This window comes from Balaenoptera physalus (assembly GCF_965194825.1).
Source record: "Balaenoptera physalus genome assembly, chromosome: X".
NCBI classification, from domain to species: Eukaryota; Metazoa; Chordata; class Mammalia; order Artiodactyla; family Balaenopteridae; genus Balaenoptera; species Balaenoptera physalus.
The window spans coordinates 121507065-121528509 of record NC_138903.1 but is presented as its reverse complement, the minus strand read 5'-3'; the positions used below and the strand labels follow the sequence as shown (position 1 = coordinate 121528509).

At 39.5% G+C, this 21445-nt stretch overlaps 1 protein-coding gene across 11 annotated transcripts in view; it reads left to right on the top strand.

Moving 5' to 3' along the window:
- ATP11C (ATPase phospholipid transporting 11C (ATP11C blood group)) overlaps nt 1-21445 on the top strand; it is a 172983-nt gene that overhangs the window by 51540 nt on the left and 99998 nt on the right. The window contains exon 1 of one of the 11 annotated variants that reach the window (XM_082445250.1): nt 10366-20416. The exons of the other annotated variants lie outside the window; for them this stretch is intronic. Coding sequence (XP_082301376.1) covers nt 20381-20416 — 36 coding nt within the window. The 5' untranslated portion in view covers nt 10366-20380. Of the gene's footprint in view, nt 1-10365; nt 20417-21445 lie in introns of those variants that run through there. 11 annotated transcript variants of the gene reach the window in all.

The following is a 21445-nucleotide window of genomic DNA, read 5'->3' as shown; positions in this document are numbered from 1 at the left end:
CAAGCAAATTTGGCAAAGGAAACTCAAAAAGAGTATCCAGAGAGGTAAGAGGAGGTGTGATGCCATGGAAGCAGAGGAGCAAACAGTCTTCAAGGGGGAGAAGATGGTTACTGGTGTTAGTACTAGTGAGAGGTTAAGTAAGAAACTGTCCATTTGATGTGGCAGGTTAGAGCTGTGGGAGTAGGGCAGGAACCAGCTTACAGAGAGAGGGCTGGAAGAGTTAAGAGGGAGGTGAGGAAGTAGACAGTGTATTCTTTGGAGAGGAGGCTACTCATTTTTCATCTGCTGATTATTGAGCTCTTACTATGTGCCAGTCCCTGCTCTAGGTTAGTGGTATACCAGGGAACAAAACAAAACAAACAAAAAACACCCAAACCCCTGCCCTAAAAGAGCTTTGCTTTATACAGGGCCCATCTAGGGAAGGAGAGAGATAAGGCTAGAAGAGGATCCATTGTCAAGAAAAGTGTGTTTAAGAAAATAAGGACTTAAACTAAACATTAAAGCTAAGAAACCATGGGGAGATGGAGAGTGGAGAGAGTGGAGATGAAGCGGTTCATAGTATAAGGGAGATGGAATAATATTGGTGCAAAAAGATGGGAAGATAGAGCTCAGGAACATAGGTGGAGGCTCTTTATCAGTCTGAAACAGGAGAAGAAATCCACTCTTCTGGAACTGGAGGGCGAGACCCGATGCTCACACACAACAGGTCCAGCAGAGGACCCTGATTTTCTAAGGATTGTAGGAGCAAGGTCACCCACATAGAGAAACGAGTGTGGTAGGGAACTTGAGGAGAGTCATGAGGCTTTGAAATAGGCACTTAGGGTAAGTGGAGAGTGCAAGAAACGAGAACAAGTGGGAGGTTTGTGGAGTGGCACTGAGGAATTTGTAATGGCATGAACTTCACATTAGTGTGATTTTAGCAAAACCGTTCTTAGCTTTGTTTAAGCAGGAATGAAGACAGCGATTTCTGAGACTGGTCCTGGAATTAGAGCTTTGTAGGTCAATTGTGGCAGAAAGCCTGGTTGGGAAGAAATTGAGGGAGCTGGTGAGAGAATAGTTTCCACAAGTGAATACTTTATAGGAAAAGTGAAGGTAAGGCATTTGAGAAACTGAGGGTGGGATCAAGAGACTAGAGGTTTTAAAGAGCTATTGTAGTGGGAGTGAAAGAGCTGAAAGACTAAGAGAGAGAGTGCTTTTGTTCTTTGAGCTGTCAGAGATGAAGCAGTAGTTGATAAATCCTAGTCTGTCACCATAGAGTAGTTGGCTAAAGTAGAGCAAAGGTGAAGATCCTTAGAGCAAAAGAGTTCTGGGACTTGACAATCTAGGTTTCTGGATCAGTTGTCCGTGTGGATGATGGTATTTCCAGTTGCAATGGCAAGAGGTAACATAGGGAACAGAACTGAAAGCTGAACTTCAGAGTCTTCTGTTGATGTCAGTAAGTGACCAGAGAGCTGTTTGGTAGAGATGATGAAGGCTAGTAAAGGTCACTTGAGATAACAATGTCCAAGCACTATGAAACCGGAGAATGGAGTTGGTTGTCCACATAGACATTAAAATTTCACAGGATGATGGCAGGGGATGGGATGGAAAGGCCTCCAGTGACCCAAATAAATAAGGGGAAATGTCCAGGAGACATGATGTCCATGATGAGGAGGGGTAAAAGCATCTGTCTCCAGATCATATGAGCCTAAAAGGAGGAGGGGCTTTTCGTGAAGTTGGATTAATGGAGTGCACAAGCAATTGGGGGGCAAGAGGAGACTGACCCCTAACTGTCTGGGGAAGAGTCTTCAGAAGAGAGCTAAGTCTTAGGGAAAGCAGGTGTTTGTAGGGAAGGCTTTCTGATGTTAAGGATGTAGAGAGTTTGGTTAACAAGGATGGCAGATTGTACAGGGCACAGTTTAATCACTGAGTTAGGAGTGAGGGAGGGAAGGGGAACAGTGGCATCATGAATGTGGGGTGGAAGAAAGAAGCACAGAGCAGTATGAGAATAAGGATGAGGGTGGGAAGTTGGATGAGAGTCATGGGTTGAAGTAATTAGATTTTGGGTCCCACCCCCCCCCTTTTTCTTTTTGTAAAAATCTGCCGGAAATGCCATGTGAATAGTTCAGTGTGTCACAGGTATACCTGGAAATTGCTCCCACCAATTCTCTCCCTCTGCAGATGCTGTCTGGGTCTGAGCCTGACTAGAGTTCTAGGTTATGTGCTTCCTACCCCAAACCCCAAACCCCAAAGTTTATTTTAACTAACGTGAGTCTACTTCCTGCAAAATAGAAACTGTAACAATGAACGTGCTGTATTAGAAGTGTAGCCAAAATCCTTAGTTATAATATACTTGTTTGATTTTTTCTATTTTGTGGTTTTTTTTCAGCTATATTAAGATATAATTACCATACAACATTGTGTAAGTTTAAGGTGTACAACATAATGATTTGACGTATGTATACATTGAGAAATGATCGTCACATTAAAGTTAGTTAACACACCCATCACCTCACATAGTTACTGTTTTAAAATTTTTAAATGTTTATTCCCAGGAGTGAATAAAGGAATTTCTTCCTAGTATTTTATGGTCACCGTCAGAGCCCAAATCCTGCTTTCACTATAGTAACTGGGTGCTGGGTGTTTATTCATCTAAATAAATATATCTACTTATTTATTTATAACAAAAAGAAAAAAGATGGCAAAAGTAAACCGTAGGAATGACATGGTGGATTGCATTATGCCGCAGACAATTGGTCAACCCAACCGTACTTAAACATTTACAAAGCTAGTTTTGATTAGCTGTTTAATCCTGATTATCAGATAGACTCCAATCTACTAAACCAAGTCCAGAGGTGATTATTACTGAGATTTATAGGCACTGACACCACAAAATCTTACAATTTAGCTGTTTGGAATTTGGTGGGGGGGTGTGTGGATTATTTAAGAAGTAAATCAAGTGTTCACTATGTTGGAAACAAATAGACATTAGTAAAATCAAAACCCTTAACAAATCTTACTCCAGTTTGTTATATACCAGTTAACAGCTAGAGGTTATCTGTGTTCTTGCAAGAGTCACTATTTCTTAGGGTCAAGAAATGTAAATATGAATGTATAAGCAAACTTTAAGTATAAATGTATAATCAAACTTTCTTTTGGAGGATCACATTAAAATCAGAAGATTTATAATGAAGTTTACATGATGGAGATTCTCACACAATGGTCTGAGCAATCTCTAGAGTGGTCTACAACTTTCCTTTTGCCGAGGGAGTTTCTTTCTTAAGCTTTAATTATTCCCAAAGCAAATCCATTCAAACATATCAAAAACGAATGGGACACTATTTGGCAAGCATAAGCATGTTTTAACAGTGATTCCAAAGGTTTTTAAAGATTTTAGTTGTAATAATGATGAAAACTTAGAAAAGTGGAGAATTAATCAGTGTTCTCTTGCTAAGAACAGTTAGTTGGAAAAGATTGCCTTGGGCCTTAAATAGAGGGAATTATGGATAGAGGCAGTAGTTCCTGAAAGGTGGCTACAATATTGAAATGTCTTTTAGAGTATTTTATCTGTCAACTTGATTGAGCACTCCCTTGTTTAGAAACTCTAACTGATATAGTTTGCACTTAGTCTTAGGCCCATCAAGGGTCTGACTATATTCAGACCCCCTCTACAGCTCCCCTCCCCCTGCATTCATACACTCACACTTTTCTCTCAGAAATCCCCGACCTGTCCTGATATTACAAAGAAATTGCTTTAAACATTTAATGCTAAGAAACACATTCATGAAGAAGCAGAAACATTTATGGCGATTTTTCTAAACCTCTTAAAAGCAGAGGCTCTAGAGGGGTTCCTAATTGCATTCTGTCCCACATTGCCCCCTGGTCACTAAAATCAAACAAGGGGCCACTGCTGCTGGGACACCAGCTGGGAGCCACATTTTATGAATGGGAGAACGGAGACGTGGAGAGGGGGGACTGAGCCTCAGAGTTGGCTTTCTGGGGGAATAAGCCACTGAGTTTAGCACAGGAATGATGCTTATCACTGGGCCTGGCTCATTCGAGGCTCTTTAAATACTTGTTTCAATAAAAAGAAGGGATGGTTTAGAGGTTTAGGTTTAGGGTTTGGGTTTAGAGGATTTGACAAATACCGAAGCCCCAATGCACATACTATTTAATTTGATTTGGAAACAATGGTAGAAGGTGGAGGCCAGCTGTTTCCAGATCTAAACCTATGACCCTCTCTTTGTCCAGAGCCACTCGCTGCTCTGACCACCTTCTTGTCCCCTTTAGTCAGGGTGCTGCCTGCCTGTGTGCACACTTACCCCTCCCTCTCGGCACCCAGCCTCCCCGACATTGCAGGTGTTGCAGGGCCGAGCCTGTGCCTTCTCATAGTTCTGTACATGTAATTTCACATTCTGGTTATTTCTGCCTCCGACCTAGTGCCTAACCCAGAGCCCTCCACTTGCTGATACTCCCCAAATTCCAACCCTCAAGCTGAGTCAGTCCGGTTTAATCAAATGAGTGTGCCATAACCTTTGAGAAGCCATCTGAAGTTGGCATTAGATCCTTTTTTGCAAGTATTTCGAATGAACTATATTGAAGTCCTGAGTAAAGTCACAAAGAACTGTTCTGTCATAATGTGCTAAGTAAATAGTATCTGGTCAATGTGGCATAGTTCATTTAAGGAAATACTCATGATCATTTGGATTTTTCAAGTGTGCCTCCTTTCTCTCTTTTTCAGTTTTACGAAGATTGTATCTTTCTGTTTTTATTCTAGTTAAGAAAATGTGTTGATTTCATTTGTGCCACTGCGTTTCAAGTGTAATAGCCCTACAGATATATTTCAATTATTTGTATTAGGATTACAATTTTTTACACAGATATTTTTTTAAATCTGTGTGGGAAGCAACTAGTTAGTGGCAGCAAAGGAATTTGCTATTTCACTGTGCTATATGAAAGCAGCTAACATTTTTTGAGTATTTACTGTATGAAGGCACTGCCTCACAACTGCCTTGTAAGTCATCATCATCATCCTCATTTATACAGATAGGGAAACTGAGACATAATGTGGTTAAGGAAATTGGCCAAGGTCACTTAGGTGTAGTAAGTGGCAGAACCAGGGTTTGAACCCAGACATCTGGCTCCAGAACCCACGCACTCAGCCAGTATGCTCCTCTTCCTCACCATCTCTTGTATGACCACTTTTTTTTTTTTTAGAAATTTCATGTAATGTCTGAAACATTTATATTAACATATTTCCATACAAATAACCCAATGAAAGTTTAGTATTAGTTGTTTTGTTTGTTTGTTTTATACTGCAGGTTCTTATTAGGCATCAATTTTATACACATCAGTGTATACATGTCAATCCCAATCGCCCAGTTCAGCACACCACCATCCCCAACCCACCGCAGTTTTCCCCCCTTGGTGTCCATATGTCCATTCTCTACATCTGTGTCTCAACTTCTGCCCTGCAAACTGGCTCATCTGTACCATTTTTCTAGGTTCCACATACATGCATTAATATACGATATTTGTTTTTCTCTTTCTGACTTACTTCACTCTGTATGACAGTCTCTAGATCCATCCACGTCTCAACAAATGACTCAATTTCGTTCCTTTTTATGGCTGAGTAATATTCCATTGTATATATGTACCACAACTTCTTTATCCATTCGTCTGTTGATGGGTATGTAGGTTGCTTCCATGACCTGGCTATTGTAAATAGTGCTGCAATGAACATTCGGGTGCATGTGTCTTTTTGAATTACGGTTTTCTCTGGGTATATGCCCAGTAGTGGGATTGCTGGGTCATATGGTAATTCTATTTTTAGTTTTTTAAGGAACCTCCATATTGTTCTCCATAGTGGCTGTATCAATTTACATTCCCACCAACAGTGCAAGAGGTTTCCCTTTTCTCCACACCCTCTCCAGCATTTGTTTGTAGATTTTCTGATGATGCCCATTCTAACAGGAGTGAGGTGATACCTCATTGTAGTTTTGATATGCATTTCTCTAATAATTAGTGATGTTGAGCATCTTTTCATGTGCTTCGTGGCCGTCTGTATGTCTTCTTTGGAGAAATGTCTATTTAGGTCTTCTGCCCATTTTTGGATTGGGGTGTTTGTTTCTTTAATATTGAACTGAATGAGCTGTTTATATATTTTGGAGATTAATCCTTTGTCCGTTGATTCATTTGCAAATATTTTCTCCCATTCTGAGGGTTGTCTTTTCGTCTTGTTTATGGTTTCCTTTGCTGTGCAAAAGCTTTGAAGTTTCATTAGGTCCCACTTGTTTATTTTTGTTTTTATTTCCATTACTCTAGGAGGTGGATCAAAAAAGATCTTGCTGTGATTTATGTCAAAGAGTGTTCTTCCTATGTTTTCCTCTAAGAGTTTTATAGTGTCCAGTCTTATATTTAGGTCTCTAATCCATTTTGAGTTTATTTTTGTGTATGGTGTTAGGGAGTATTCTAATTTCATTCTTTTACATGTAGCTGTCCAGTTTTCCCAGCACCACTTATTGAAGAGACTGTCTTTTCTCCATTGTATATCTTTGCCTCCTTTGTCATAGATTAGTTGACCATAGGTGCGTGGGTTAATCTCTGGGCTTTCTATCTTGTTGCATTGATCTATGTTTCTGTTTTTGTGCCAGTACCATATTGTCTTGATTACTGTAGCTTTGTAGTATAGTCTGAAGTCAGGGAGTCTGATTCCTCCAGCTCCATTTTTTTGCCTCAAGACTGCTTTGGTTATTCGGGGTCTTTTGTGTCTCCATACAAATTTTAAGATGATTTGTTCTAGCTCCGTAAAAAATGCCATTGGTAATTTGATAGGGATTGCATTGAATCTGTAGATTGCTTTGGGTAGTATACTCATTTTCACAATGTTGATTCTTCCAATCCAAGAACATGGTATATCTCTCCATCTGTTGGTATCATCTTTAATTTCTTTCATCAGTGTCTTATAGTTTTCTGCATACAGGTCTTTTGTCTCCCTAGGTAGGTTTATTCCTAGGTATTTTATTCTTTTTGTTGCAGTGGTAAATGGGAGTGTTTCCATAATTTCTCTTTCAGATTTTTCATCATTAGTGTATAGGAATGCAAGAGATTTCTGTGCATTAATTTTGTATCCTGCAACTTTACCATATTCATTAATTAGCTCTAGCAGTTTTCTGGCGGCAGTTTTAGGATTCTCTATGTATAGTATCATGTCATCCGCAAACAGTGACAGTTTTACTTCTTCTTTTCCAATTTGTATTCCTTTTATTTCTTTTTCTTCTCTGATTGCCGTGGCTAGGACTTCCAGAACTATGTTGAATAATAGTGGTGAGAGTGGACATCCTTGTCTCGTTCCTGATCTTAGAGGAAATGCTTTCAGTTTTTCACCATTGAGAATGATGTTTGCTGTGGGTTTGTCATATATGGCCTTTATTATGTTGAGGTAGGTTCCCTCTATGCCCACTTTCTGGAGAGTTTTTATCATAAATGGGTGTTGAATTTTGTCAAAAGCTTTTTCTGCATCTATTGAGATGATCATATGGTTTTTATTCTTCAATTTGTTAATATGGTGTATCACATTGATTGATTTGCGTATACTAAAGAATCCTTGCATCCCTGGGATAAATCCCACTTGATCGTGGTGTATGATCCTTTTAATGTGTTGTTGGATTCTGTTTGCTAGTATTTTGTTGAGGATTTTTGCATCTATATTCATCAGTGATATTGGTCTGTAATTTTCTTGTTTTGTAGTGTCTTTGTCTGGTTTTGGTATCAGGGTGATGGTGGCCTCATAGAATGAATTTGGGAGTGTTCCTTCCTCTGCAATTTTTTGGAAGAGTTTGAGAAGGATAGGTGTTAGCTCTTCTCTAAATGTTTGATAGAATTCACCTGTGAAGCCATCTGGTCCTGGACTTTTGTTTGTTGGAAGATTTTTAATCACACTTTCAATTTCATTACTTGTGATTGGTCTGTTCATATTTTCTGTTTCTTCCTGGTTCAGTCTTGGAAGGTTATACCTTTCTAAGAATTTGTCCATTTCTTCCAGGTTGTCCATTTTATTGGCATAAAGTTGCTTGTAGTAGTCTCTTAGGATGCTTTGTATTTCTGTGGTGTCTGTTGTAACTTCTCCTTTTTCATTTCTGATTTTATTGATTTGAGTCCTCTCCCTCTTTTTCTTGATGAGTCTGGCTAATGGCTTATCAATTTTGTTTATCTTCTCAAAGAACCAACTTTTAGTTTTATTGATCTTTGCTATTGTTTTCTTTGTTTCTATTTCATTTATTTCTGCTCTGATCTTTATGATTTCTTTCCTTCTGCTAACTTTGGGTTTTGTTTGTTCTTCTTTCTCTAGTTTCTTTAGGTGTAAGGTTAGATTGTTTACTTGAGATTTTTCTTGTTTCTTGAGGTAGGCTTGTATAGCTATAAACTTCCCTCTTAGAACCGCTTTTGCTGCATCCCATAGGTTTTGGGTCGTCGTGTTTTCATTGTCATTTGTCTCTAGGTATTTTTTTATTTCCTCTTTGATTTCTTCAGTGATCTCTTGGTTATTTAGTAACGTATTGTTTAGCCTCCATGTGTTTGTCTTTTTTACGTTTTTTTCCCTGTAATTCATTTCTAATCTCATAGCGTTGTGGTCAGAAAAGATGCTTGATATGATTTCAATTTTCTTAAATTTACTGAGGCTTGATTTGTGACCCAAGATGTGATCTATCCTGGAGAATGTTCCTTGCGCACTTGAGAAGAACGTGTAATCTGCTGTTTTTGGATGGAATGCCCTATATATATCAATTAAATCTATCTGGTCTATTGTGTCATTTAAAGCTTGTGTTTCCTTATTTATTTTCATTTTGGATGATCTGTCCATTGGTGTAAGTGAGGTGTTAAAGTCCCCCACTATTATTGTGTTACTGTCGATTTCCTCTTTTATAGCTGTTAGCAGTTGCCTTATGTATTGAGGTGCTCCTATGTTGGGTGCATATATATTTATAATTGTTATATCTTCTTCTTGGATTGATCCCTGGATCATTATGTAGTGTCCTTCCTTGTCTCTTGTAACATTCTTTATTTTAAAGTCTATTTTATCTGATATGAGTATAGCTACTCCAGCTTTCTTTTGATTTCCATTTGCATGGAATATCTTTTTCCATCCCCTCACTTTCAGCCTGTATGTGTCCCTAGGTCTAAAGTGGGTCTCTTGTAGACAGCATATATATGGGTCTTGTTTTTGTATCCATTCAGCCAGTCTATGTCTTTTGGTTGGGGCATTTAATCCATTCACGTTTAAGGTAATTATCGATATGTATGTTCCTATGACCATTTTCTTAATTGTTTTGGGTTTGTTTTTGTAGGTCCTTTTCTTCTCTTGTGTTTCCCACTTAGAGAAGTTCCTTTAGCATTTGTTGTAGAGCTGGTTTGGTGGTGCTGACTTCTCTTAGCTTTTGCTTGTCTGTAAAGCTTTTGATTTCTCCATCAAATCTAAATGAGATCCTTGCCGGGTAGAGTAATCTTGGTTGTAGGTTCTTCCCTTTCATCACTTTAAGTATATCATGCCACTCCCTTCTGGCTTGCAGAGTTTCTGCTGAGAAATCAGCTCTTAACCTTATGGGAGTTCCCTTGTATGTTATTTGTCGTTTTTCCCTTGTTTCTTTCAATAGTTTTTCTTTGTCTTTAATTTTTGCCACTTTGATTACTATGTGTCTCGGCGTGTTTCTCCTTGGGTTTATTCTGTATGGGACTCTCTGCGCTTCCTGGACTTGGGTGGCGATTTCCTTTCCCATGTTAGGGAAGTTTTCGACTATAATCTCTTCAAATATTTTCTCTGGTCCTTTCTCTCTCTCTTCTCCTTCTGGGACCCCTATAATGCGAATGTTGTTGCGTTTAATGTTGTCCCAGAGGTCTCTTAGGCTGTCTTCATTTCTTTTCATTCTTTTTTCTTTATTCTGTTCCGCAGCAGTGAATTCCACCATTCTGTCTTCCAGGTCACTTATCCGTTCTTCTGCCTCAGTTATTCTGCTATTGATTCCTTCTAGTGTAGTTTTCATTTCAGTTATTGTATTGGTCATCTCTGTTTGTTTGTTCTTTAACTCTTCTAGGTCTTTGTTAATCATTTCTTGCATCTTCTCAATCTTTGCCTCCATTCTTATTCCGAGGTCCTGGATCATCTTCCCTATCATTATTCTGAATTCTTTTTCTGGAAGGTTGCCTATCTCCACTTCATTTAGTTGTTTTTCTGGGGTTTTTTCTTGTTCCTTCATCTGGTACATAGCCCTCTGCCTTTTCATCTTCTCTATCTTTCTGTAACTGTGGTTTTTGGTCCACAGGCTGCAGGATTGTAGTTTTTCTTGCTTCTGCTGTCTGCCCTCTGGTGGTTGAGGCTATCTATGTATGACCACTTTGAAACAACCTGGTAATTGCCAGGGTGTCTGAAAGAAGGCCATTAGAATGGCAAATGTCAGAGTGCCTCTGATTTTTGAGCATCAACAATATACCCATTAGAAGATATTTATAATACAGTTAAACTTTGAGACACTAGCCTTGATCAAACTTTATTCTCATCTCAGGTCATCACTTAGTGATCCTTGGTAATCTCAAATGGCTGTAAGTGATACTCTGATTTTGGAGCCATGCTGGTTTAATCAGATGAGTGTGCCATAGCTGTTTGTCCATAATCTTTCCGTTACTCCATCCATCCATCCATCCATCCATCCATCCTTCCATCTATCCAGCTATAGAATTCTTCATCTGCTTATAACATACACTGGGGTGTTGCTTATCTTTATTGAGGAAGCAAGTCCCAAATGTATACTAAGTGAATGAGACTCGGAGCTCCAAGAATCACTGGCTAATCACCTTGAGGGGAAAGTCAATTTGTAAAGGTTTGTCAGTTTTATGTATCTACAGCCCTTCATACGTTACAGGGTCTCTTAGATTAGGTTGCTGAATGTGGCATAGTTGAACCTTCAGTTTACTTTTCAAGGAGATTCATGCAGATAATTCCAGTCCAGGAGAGCAGCAGTTGGGGATAAACTGGGATACTTAGAGAGAAAATGAGGAGGGATACCAGTTTGCTGAGAGCAGAGCCTTCTTGCGGGGGGGGACTAGTAGTAGAAAGTGCAGTTAGAATGTGTAGACGAGGTCAGTCTGCGTTAGAGAAGCCCTGAAACCAAGCACAGTGTATAACTGAAAATAAAATTCTCTTTTGTCATTGTATCCAAATTCTAGCTTTGGAGCATGGCACATGTGACATACACAGTAGGTTTTTTTAATGATTTGGATCATATTCTGGATTAGAAGAGGCCAAAATTACCCAAGGCTTGGACATGTGTTAATCTGGAACTCTTCCTAGACTAACTAATTCTACCTGGCCCTAGTCAGCCTCTGCATTTCAGCAACCCCTATTCTTCCTTCCTCCTTCTGTTTACTTAGCAGTGTGCTGCAAATGTATTTCTGTGCTTCTTTCACTTATGTCCTACTTGTGTTCTTTCTGTCAATCCTTGAGATTGTATCTCAGGAACTGGGGTGCAGCCCTAGCTCAGAGGTCAGTGAGAGGTGGATTACAGGAAAAAGGAGCTAAGTGATTGAGCTTTACTCCAGTCTGCCCCTGCTTGCCAACTGATGGTCTCCCACAATGGCAAAAGGTGAAATAGTGAAAGAAGGCGGGGAGAGTTGTTGGCTGGCAGGGTGGCAAGGGCAAGATTGATAACCTTGGAGGGCAGGTAGAGGGTATGGAGCTTAAAACCTGCTCATGCACCCTGGACAAGGCAAGATATGTGGGGGCCTGGTGAGCCATGGGCTCCTCTTCTTTGAGTTATAACCTGAGATTTCCCAGTCCCAGGAACATAGTTAGCTAGGGGAACTAGGAGGAAAGAAGGATATTCCCTAGAGAAATCAGCACTTTAAAAAAAAAAAAATCGTCTTACTGGGTTCCATTATTTGTCAGCTCCATTGCAAAATGGTCTGTGTATAAAATATTTTTAAACCTCATTAAAAATTTTTTTGCCTTTTCTACTATCAGGGAAGCTAAAAATTTTGGTAAGTGGCAATTTTTGTGATTGAAATATACCACTTGTTATGTATTTGAGTTGTTTTTCTACAAAAGCTTTACTGTAGTCTCAGCGTAGGAATAACAAAAACTGAAGGGAGAAAATTCTCTTGCATGTTTTTTGAATATTGATGAAAGGAGAGATTTTCCTTACAGCTGTGCTGCTCTTGAACGTTGAGTTTAATTCTTCTAATTTGGAGTTGCGTTTGAACAAATCACTTTCTTCCCCAGCCCATTGTACCGACAGCCATTTCAACCTACAGCCCTCCTTCCCTAACACACCCCACCCTTTGGGAGGGTCTCTCGGAGCAGGAGGTGTTTGCTGTGACCAAACAACTACTTGATCTTAGTAGGGATTAGACTTAAGTCATGAACTGGCATTTCGAATTTATAAACATTTAGTGGTGTGGGTGAAAACTACCAGGGAGGAAAAAATGAGTCTCATTTTCCACTTGGAGTGGGTTATCTCAATTTTGTGTTGATTTCCCCATAGTGCTCTTTAAGACTGGAAGCTATGATCCAAGAAATAGTGGTGCTGATTACATGCTATCGTTTTACTCATTTGTTAGTAAACACTTTGTGCAAGTGTCGTTACTGTTATGTCAAGTGTGTGTACAAATAAATAGTATCTGTTAATCATTGAGATGTTATTTTGTTTTTTAAAGATTTATTGATTGATTGATTGCTATGTTGGGTCTTCGTTTCTGTGCTAGGGCTTTCTCTAGCTGCGGCAAGTGGGGGCCACTCTTCATCGCGGTGCGCGGGCCTCTCACTATCGCGGCCTCTCTTGTTGCGGAGCACAGGCTCCAGACGCGCAGGCTCAGCAGTTGTGGTTCACGGGCCCAGTTGCTCCACGGCATGTGGGATCCTCCCAGACCAGGGCTCGAACCCGTGTCCCCTGCATTAGCAGGCAGATTCTCAACCACTGCGCCACCAGGGAAGCCCCCGAGATGTTATTTTTTAAATGCCATTTATTTTCACTTCCAGAAAGCACAGGGATAATGTTATATTGTTTAAATGTCCTTTGACAGCTTTAGCAGAGCCTTTTTTTTTTGGCCGCACTGTACGGCTTGCGGGATCTTAGTTCCCCGACCAGGGATTGAACCCGGGCCCACAGCAGTGAAATCACTAAGTTCTAACCACTGGACAGCCAGGGAATTCCCTAGCAGAGTCTTTTTTGTGTGGAACTTTCTATAGGTCGGTGATATTCCTCTGCTCTGCTTGCAGAGAAATCAGTGCTATACAAAATGCCTTGCCCCACTTTATGATTATTAAATGAGGTAGACTTGAGAAGAGAACAGCACGTGGCTGGCTGATTTGAATTGTGTTTGCCTTGTTCCTAGCCTCTTTCCGTAGTGCACACTAGCTGGGTGATGGGCCTTCCTGAAAACCTTTTCAACTTGTCCTTGTACGCTATAGCAGGTTATATTCATGGAAGTCAAAGTAATATAAATCTCACCTGATTTTCTTCACAGAAACAATATTACGTTGAGGATTATATTCCTGGACTGATGCCTGAGTTTTTTTATTTAATAGAAATGACCATAACCACCATTTTTCAATCAACTATTTAATCAACGGGAAATGATTAATCTGAATACTGCTCAGGATAAAATGGTCTGAAGTGTATATAAATCAATTAACAAGGCATCACAATAACCAGTCGCATTAAATTATGTTTAATGAGTTAGTGTCAGTAGACTATACAAGGTTCTTATTGTTACAATAACTGCCTTGTTTTTACTGCAGCTAATCAGAAGGTTAAAAAATTCACTTTATGCAAAGTCAGGGAACTCATAAAGGATTTCTTTGGTTAAATGTTGACAGGAATGTTTGAGGAGAATTTTCCAGAGACTTGGAGTTAATGGCTTTTCGAAAAGTTGAATTGAGATTTCTTGCTTTGCTTTGCTCATTGTAAATTCCCTGTAGCAGACACAGATTTCGGATAACGGGTTATTGGTCTCTCTTGATTTGAGTTGCCATCGGGAAGCCTTTAGTGAGGAAGGGACAGTTGAGAGATCTGAAGGGTCGTTACCAGAAGGTAAAGAGAAGAGGGAAGAGTATTCTAGTGGAGGGAAGCAATGGAGTAAAAGCCCAGGGGCAGGAAGGCACCTGGAGCTCACCTGGGAAGGAAAGAGGACCAATGGGCTGTAACAGAGTAAGCAAGGAGGAGAGACCTCAGGAGAGGTTGGAGAAGTGGGAGGAAAAAACCTGACTGTGCAAGACCTTGCAGGTCAGAGGAAGGATTTTAGTTTTCAGGTTTAAATGTCAGGGGGAAACTTATTAAAGCAGGGACTAGAGGAGCAATATCAGCAAGCTTGTGCTGTATGTGGTTGTTGTGTGGTCATGGCTGGGTCAGCTCTCAGAATACTACACGGCCCTCATTCTTGGCACTTAGCTGATTTGTATAAGTACTTGATTAATGTCTTGTCTCCCTCGCTACACTGTACACTCCATGAAGGCAAGGACTGTTTCTATTTATTCATCACTCTATCTCCAGTGTCTTGCACATAGTAGGGACTTAATAAATATCATATTAAGCCTTGTGACCTGCTACAAAGTAAGCGTGTTAACTTTTTTTTTTTGAGGTGAAGTTTGCATAACAGAATTAACCATGTTAAAGTGAATGATTCAGTGGCATTTAGTACATTCACATGGTGTGAAACCGTCAACTCTGTCGTGGTCCGTAACATTTTCATCACTCCAAAAGGAAGCTCCATACCTGTTAAGTAGTTACTCCCCATCTCCACCCTCTCCCCAGCTCCTGGCAACCACCAATCTCCTTTTTATTTTAATAGATTTACCTATTCTGAATATTTCATATAAATGAAATCCTACAGTATGTGACCTTTTGTGTCTAGCTTCTCATTTAACATAATGTTTTGAGGTTCACCTATGTTGTAGCATGTATCAGTACTTCATTCCTTTTTATGGCTGAGTAATATTCTGCAGTATTCCATTTTGTTTACCCATTTATCAGTTGTTGGACATTTGGGTTATTTCCTCATTTTGGCTATGTAAATAATGCTGCTATGAACATTAATGCACAAGTTTTTGTTTCAACACTGGTTTCCAGTTCTTTTGGGTGTATAAGTAGGAACAAAATTGCTGGCTCGTATAGTAATTATTTGCTTAGTTTTCTAGTAAACCACCAAAATGTTTTCCGCCAAGGCTGTGCTATTTTGCATTCCTACCAGTACGAGGATTTCGTTTTCTTTACATCCTCATCAATACTTTTTATTTTCCGTGTCTGTTTTAAAGCCTAGCCATCTGAGAAGGAGTTCATCTTTAAAATGCATGAGTGAACCACCCCTTATTTGCAGTGAACATCTCGTTCTTTGATACCTCGTCACATTGATGCTCAACATTATGAAAAATTGTAGTGAAGCTCAAAGGCACACTGGACTGAATTGGATTCTAAATCCATAAAATCTGTGTCCAGCATCATTCTGGTACATTGCCTTCTAAGAAAGGCTTGCAACTATTAGGAGAATCCCACCTTTTCCTCTTGCCATCATTCTTTAGGATCGAAGATGAGGTCTAAAGGACTAATCTGACATTTAAAGAAATTTCTTCCTTCTAGAATATATGTGTTACTTAAAAGTTCTTCTTTGGAGGTGTCTTTTGAGAGTTGTATTGAGAATGATGAGGAAGCCACGTGCAGTCTTATAGCAGAATGTTCTCATCACAGCTAATTTTCTTTCAGTTTGACACATTTGTACTTTTCTCCTTTGCCTTTTCGTTTTCCTTTTTTTTTTTTAAAGTTTAGCGCCTCCTCCCAGGGAGTAGATGTACCTGCTTGCTTTTGGCCTTGGGCAGAGACTATAGCAAATGGCTCAGAACCAAACAGGGATGTAAGCAGAATATCTTGGAATACTCAGATTATTCCCGCCCATCCATAGTCATCAGTCCACCATAATTGTCCCTCATTAATAATGCTTAAAAACGCAAGTGCACTTTAATTTCCAGCCTTTGAGGGCCATCTCCATTCTTTCAGTTTCTGCCATTTTTCTACCCTTAACTAATGCTGTGATTATTTTCTGATTGTCAACATTTAGAAAGTTTTATATCATATCTGAGTTCACAAAGTAGAGTAAGAATGGACTCAGAAACACATTAACACATTTGCATACACACATGCCTTTAATAATAACATGAAGTAGAGTGAAATGCATTGCAATCAGGAGAATTGAGTCTTGGCGAACATTTAATTATCCAGTACTGGTCATGACTAATCAGCTTGTGTTCCACTGACTCAGTCGCTTAATGCTACAACTGCTATGCTGTTTCATGATTTAGCTGAAAGCATTTTTCCTGTTCAGAGCTTGCCAGGTAATTTTAATGTTGGCTGTAAATTCTTATAATTGTTCTAGATACCCCCTATGTGTGTTTTGGAAATATCCCATTGCTATTTTCAATCATATACTTGAATAGAATCTCAAACTATTGTTTGTCCTATTTGGTAAAAAACAAAACAAAAAAAATTGTTTGGTTTGGGGGTGGTATGACCTTAGTGTGAATAGTGTTTGTTTTTGAGAAGTCATACATTTTGAATGTGTCTGCTTTAATAAAAATTCTTTCAAGTGGTTTTAAATCACTGCGTGTGTTTCATTTTATATCAAAAACCTTTTGTACAACTAAAATTTGTAATTCTAAGTGGTTCATTATTTTTTTAAATTACACTTGTGGCAGTTAATCCTAACCTGTTTTAACTTGAAGTTGTTTGTACCTTGGGTGCCGGGACATAAATTTCATTCTATTTTATCAGAGGAATAAACTGTTTCCCTTGGGTAACAGGCACATTTGAGAAGGCATTCATTTTCTCACATCTAAACGTTACCATTAAATAAATTGACACTGTGGTGCTTTAAATGGGCATCCTTAAAGTTCCAAAGAGCCAATGTACTTTCTAGTGTACCAAAATTAGCACCCTGAAGCCTTTCCCTGGTCTTTGTAATTTTTCATAATGTTTCTTTTATTTCTCCCTTCTTGTCTACTTTGAAGCCTATAAATAAATTTCATCCTGAATATATTATCTTCTCATGTGTATTGATTTATAAATTATTCTTTATCCTCAAACAGGTAATCTCTCTCTGACCCTTGAACAGTTGGTTTTTTGGGGGTTTTTTGTTGTTTGTTTGGTTTTGTTTGTTTGTATTGGGGGGGTTCTTTTTTTGTTTGTTTTTTGTTTTTTGGTCCAGGCTGAAACAGGTGGCGAATGATACAGCAACCAAAACCACATTTCAAATTTTATTGCTAGAAGAAGATCTGGCCCCCAATTCCCCTGCAGCTTCTCAGATCAGATAATTTAGTCAAGCTCTCCTCAAGTTACCTATGAAGAAACCAATTCTGGGACTTCCCCCAATACACACACAGACCAATCTGCAGTAGAAGGCAATTAGAACCAAGATCTCCTAGTTTCTTGCTTCTCATAATTAAGGCTTAGAAGCAAAAGCACACACCTGGGATCATGGCCAAACACTTAATTTTCCTTATCTATTTTTGGCATACAGGGAGAGAAATTGTCACAAATTTAACAATTATCTCACCTTATACCCTTAAATGCTTTGCCACTATAGCTGATTGTGGTGAGGTAAGAAATATATCAGAGTAGCATTGCCCAACCATGTTTTACAGAACCTGATGTCACTGGATCTTCCTTGGGTTGAAAAAAAGAGTTCTATGGGAGATGCTGACTTACACAAAGATAAAGAGGTTTCTTTACTACAAGACTTCTTAGAGCATTTGTTACATGAATATTTGTTGTGAACAGCCAGCAGGAGGGGTAAGGAGCAGCCTTCCCCACTTCTCTAAGGAACCTCATTGTTAACTTGTTCCATGTAATGCAGTGTGTGAAGCAGTGAATGGAGTATTCTGATATTCTTTTTAGTCCATCTTTTTACATGGGATCTTAGTTCCCCCACCGGGGATGGAGCCCGTGCCCCCTGCAGTGGAAGTGCAGAGTCTTAACCACTGGACCACCAGGGAAGTCCTTGTTAGTCCATCTTTGTGTGGCATTCCTAGTTGGCAGTACTCAAAGGCCAAATATTAAAATTTTGCAAACCAAACCAATTTTACTTACATACAAGCCATTATTTAATATCTATTTCATGTGCTCTTCTTTCTGTGCTCAGTGTTCTGAAGGTTATACATTATACTTCAAACATATTGCTCATTTTTAATGTTTCTTTTAAGCATGTTTCAGGGATAATTACAAACAGATCACCTGTTAAGTTTATAGCAGCACCCAGTGTTTATAGTGTACACCAGCTTGGAATCCAAAGCCTTGGGGGGAAAGTAGGGTGATTTCGAAACAATGTAAATAATTCCAGTACAGCTCCCAAATGACCATGTGCTCTGCCACAAAGGGAGAAATGAATTCCTAATTTTACTCACATGGTGTCAGATCATCAGTTCCAAAGGCCTAATGGCATATGTTATGGACAACAGCCTTCAGGGGACTCTTTGAGTGGCCCTCACTTGCTTCCAGACACACCACCCGTCAGCCTTCCTGGCCAACCCTGGTCCTCTTCATGAACGGTGTTTTCAACACCAAGTGCTCTCTGTCAGTGGGCCATAACTCAGCCTGGCCCCTGGATAAGAGCAGCATCAGAATTGGGTACGCCTCTTCTGTAGAGCCGGAAACTTTCTTGCTTTAAATAAAACGCGTACACTTGAATTATGTGAGGCCACTGCCTGGTTCTGTGCTAGCCCAATTCCTGGAGTTTTAATATTCACGTAGTTGGTTACTGTCAGCAAGCGCCATCCTTTTTTCACCTGAATGAATAGTCTTTCACGTCCTTTGAAGTGATCTCTGGGTGTTTTGTTAATCCTGCTGTAAGCAGTCTTTTAAGTTACTTGACCTTTTCTGTTTTTTTACTGTTAAGGAAATTGAGGTTCCCCGGGTCTCACATTGAAGAAAATATAGGTATCAATAGTATTTCCCAGGGTCATGTCTTTATTGCTTCTCCTGTTCCCTCCAAACCTTGCCCTAAAAGCCTTCACCTATAGGGAGGATGCCTTTTTCAAGAACAGACTTTTCTTTAGGACATAGTAATTTGAGCCAAGAAGTTGGCCACGATGTGGTTGAACGGAAGGGTAGAAATGTTTCACTGAAGAAGTGGCTACCTTTTGTGAGGCCCCTCCCCCTTGTTTTCTTTGCTTATTCAACTCAGCCATGTTCCACAATGGAAACTTGTTTTTTACCTACCTCTTTTGTTGGGGATATTTAAAAAAAAACAGGTGTAGCCTGGATGTGCTATTTAAACTAATCATAACTTGGACATTTTTTTCTAGCTAGTTTGCTTTCTGTGTGATGTTTAACAATTCCAGGGGGGAAAAATTGGATTCATTGGCTTCACTGGACATGCTCCAGCATGTATTTGAACTGCTAGACCTTTCTAGGAAACTTATTGTCACTTTTGTAATAACGGTGCTATCACTAAAATGGGAGATAAAACTCTGTTCAGGACATCAGACACCTCTTTTACAATATATTTTTTCTTCTAGCCAGAGTTTATCTCTTCTTATACTGTAATAAAAATCCTTCTCTGATGACCTAGAAAGATTTTTGGCTGAGAATTTGTCTCTTATATTGAAAAAGACATTTTTCACCCTAATAGCCAGTGGTTCTTTCCCTTGCCATTGTTAGGTATTACTGTTTGCTGGTGAGATAAAATTTTCCTACCTATGAGATCTCTAAAAAGTAGGAAAATCTTCCAGCCCTAAGGGATTTTACCACAAAAACCATCTGCTTAGGTCTTATATACATTCGGTACACATTTTTGAAGCTTCAGTGTATGCTATGACCGATAATCTCTTACGGGGCGGGGGAGAGGGGGTTAGTGTATGACAGTGAGCACCTAGATTATACCTCTTCCTGTTATACTGTTTACCTGCTTAGAAGTAAAAGTTCAATTGAACTTTCCTTAAAAGTTTGATTTTTAGCCTCACATCTTACATTGGTCCATTTATTATAGGCATGGGTCAGAAAACAATTTACAAGATGAGGAGAAAATTCTGTGTGGTATAAGATACTAATGTTTTAAAATGATGATACTTCAAAATCAAAAGTTACAAAGGCAAATCAGGTCTTTGGAGGAGAGTAACAAAAAAGATGTCAAATGGCTTAATAATAGTGGCCAGGCCACCAGAGTGCTGCTTCAAAGTCTTAAAGGAGCAGACCAAGTCTTCTAGCACTTCCCTTGGACGTACACAAACTTGCCAGCCCCAACTGGCTGTCTTCCCAAATTCTGGGAAACTTTACAAGAATCACAGGGGTTGGTACAAGTAGCGTGAGAATCTGCAGCGTTCTGTCTGTGATTTTGCTGCCATTGTGTGAGCAAATTTTCATGTGTCAGTATGGAGAGGGTCCCATCTTTCCCTCCTGCCTCTGAGGTTTGTGATCTGTATTTTATTCTGTTCTTTTTTTCAGCCAGGTTGGGCTTTGAGGTCCTGGGGCCTTCTTTATACTTGCTTTCTATTTGCATGTGTATTTTTATCCATTTCCTGAGGGCTGTGGTGAATGCGTGGCTGGCATGTCAGTCAGCCTCACTGTTGCTCCTATCCTTAGAAGTTATGTATCTCCCTATTTAGATTTTTAAAGTCTGGTAAGTGTTGGGAATGCAAGGTGGTGTGTAGATATGGGTAGTGAAAGTGAAAAGTAACTTCTGAGGCCTTTTAGACGTGTTCAGTTCATCTCGAGTTAAGTTTGCCTTAGGAGAGATACTTTTACCAAGGAAAGTGGAGTTCCTGAGCCCCAGCCTGAATTTTGAGAGTCTGAGATTACTTTCTATAAATGGAAGAATCTCTGAATCATTTAAAAAAATAATTCCTGTTAGACTCTTGAATCACTAAATTCTTACAGCATTTTTGATCTGTCTACTCTCTATTAGCCATCCTGTGAGAAAGCTGCATTTCTTCTTTAGAGCCACATTTCTGTAGCCCTGAGGTCCTTGGGGGTGACGGCATGGTGGGGAGGGGGATCACAGTGGGAACACTTAGAATGGATTGTTCCTGGTGAAATTAAACTGCTCAGTGGATCACATTTAGATAATGATAGCCTCACTCTGAGCTTCCAGACATGGCATTGTTCTTATCTAGGTCCTCACGGTCACTGCTTTTTCCTCAGCATTGTGCTTGCTGATTTAGGTGTTTTTTGTGGTGCTTCATATCCATTTCCTATAGGAGTTTCTATTCAATTAAATGTGCTGCCATCGGGTAATGCCTGCCTAGAGACTATCTTCGTGTCTAGGGATGTACTTTGGATATTCAGTTGTGTTTTGATCAGGTGTTTGAGAGTTTCGGTTAATATAACCATAATTAAGCTTTAAAGGCAAGAAGACAAAATGCCCTGGCTCGGTCTTGCTTCACTACCTCTAGTAAAGGAGAGACAGCTTAATCACTAAAGAAGATGCAGGAAAAGCA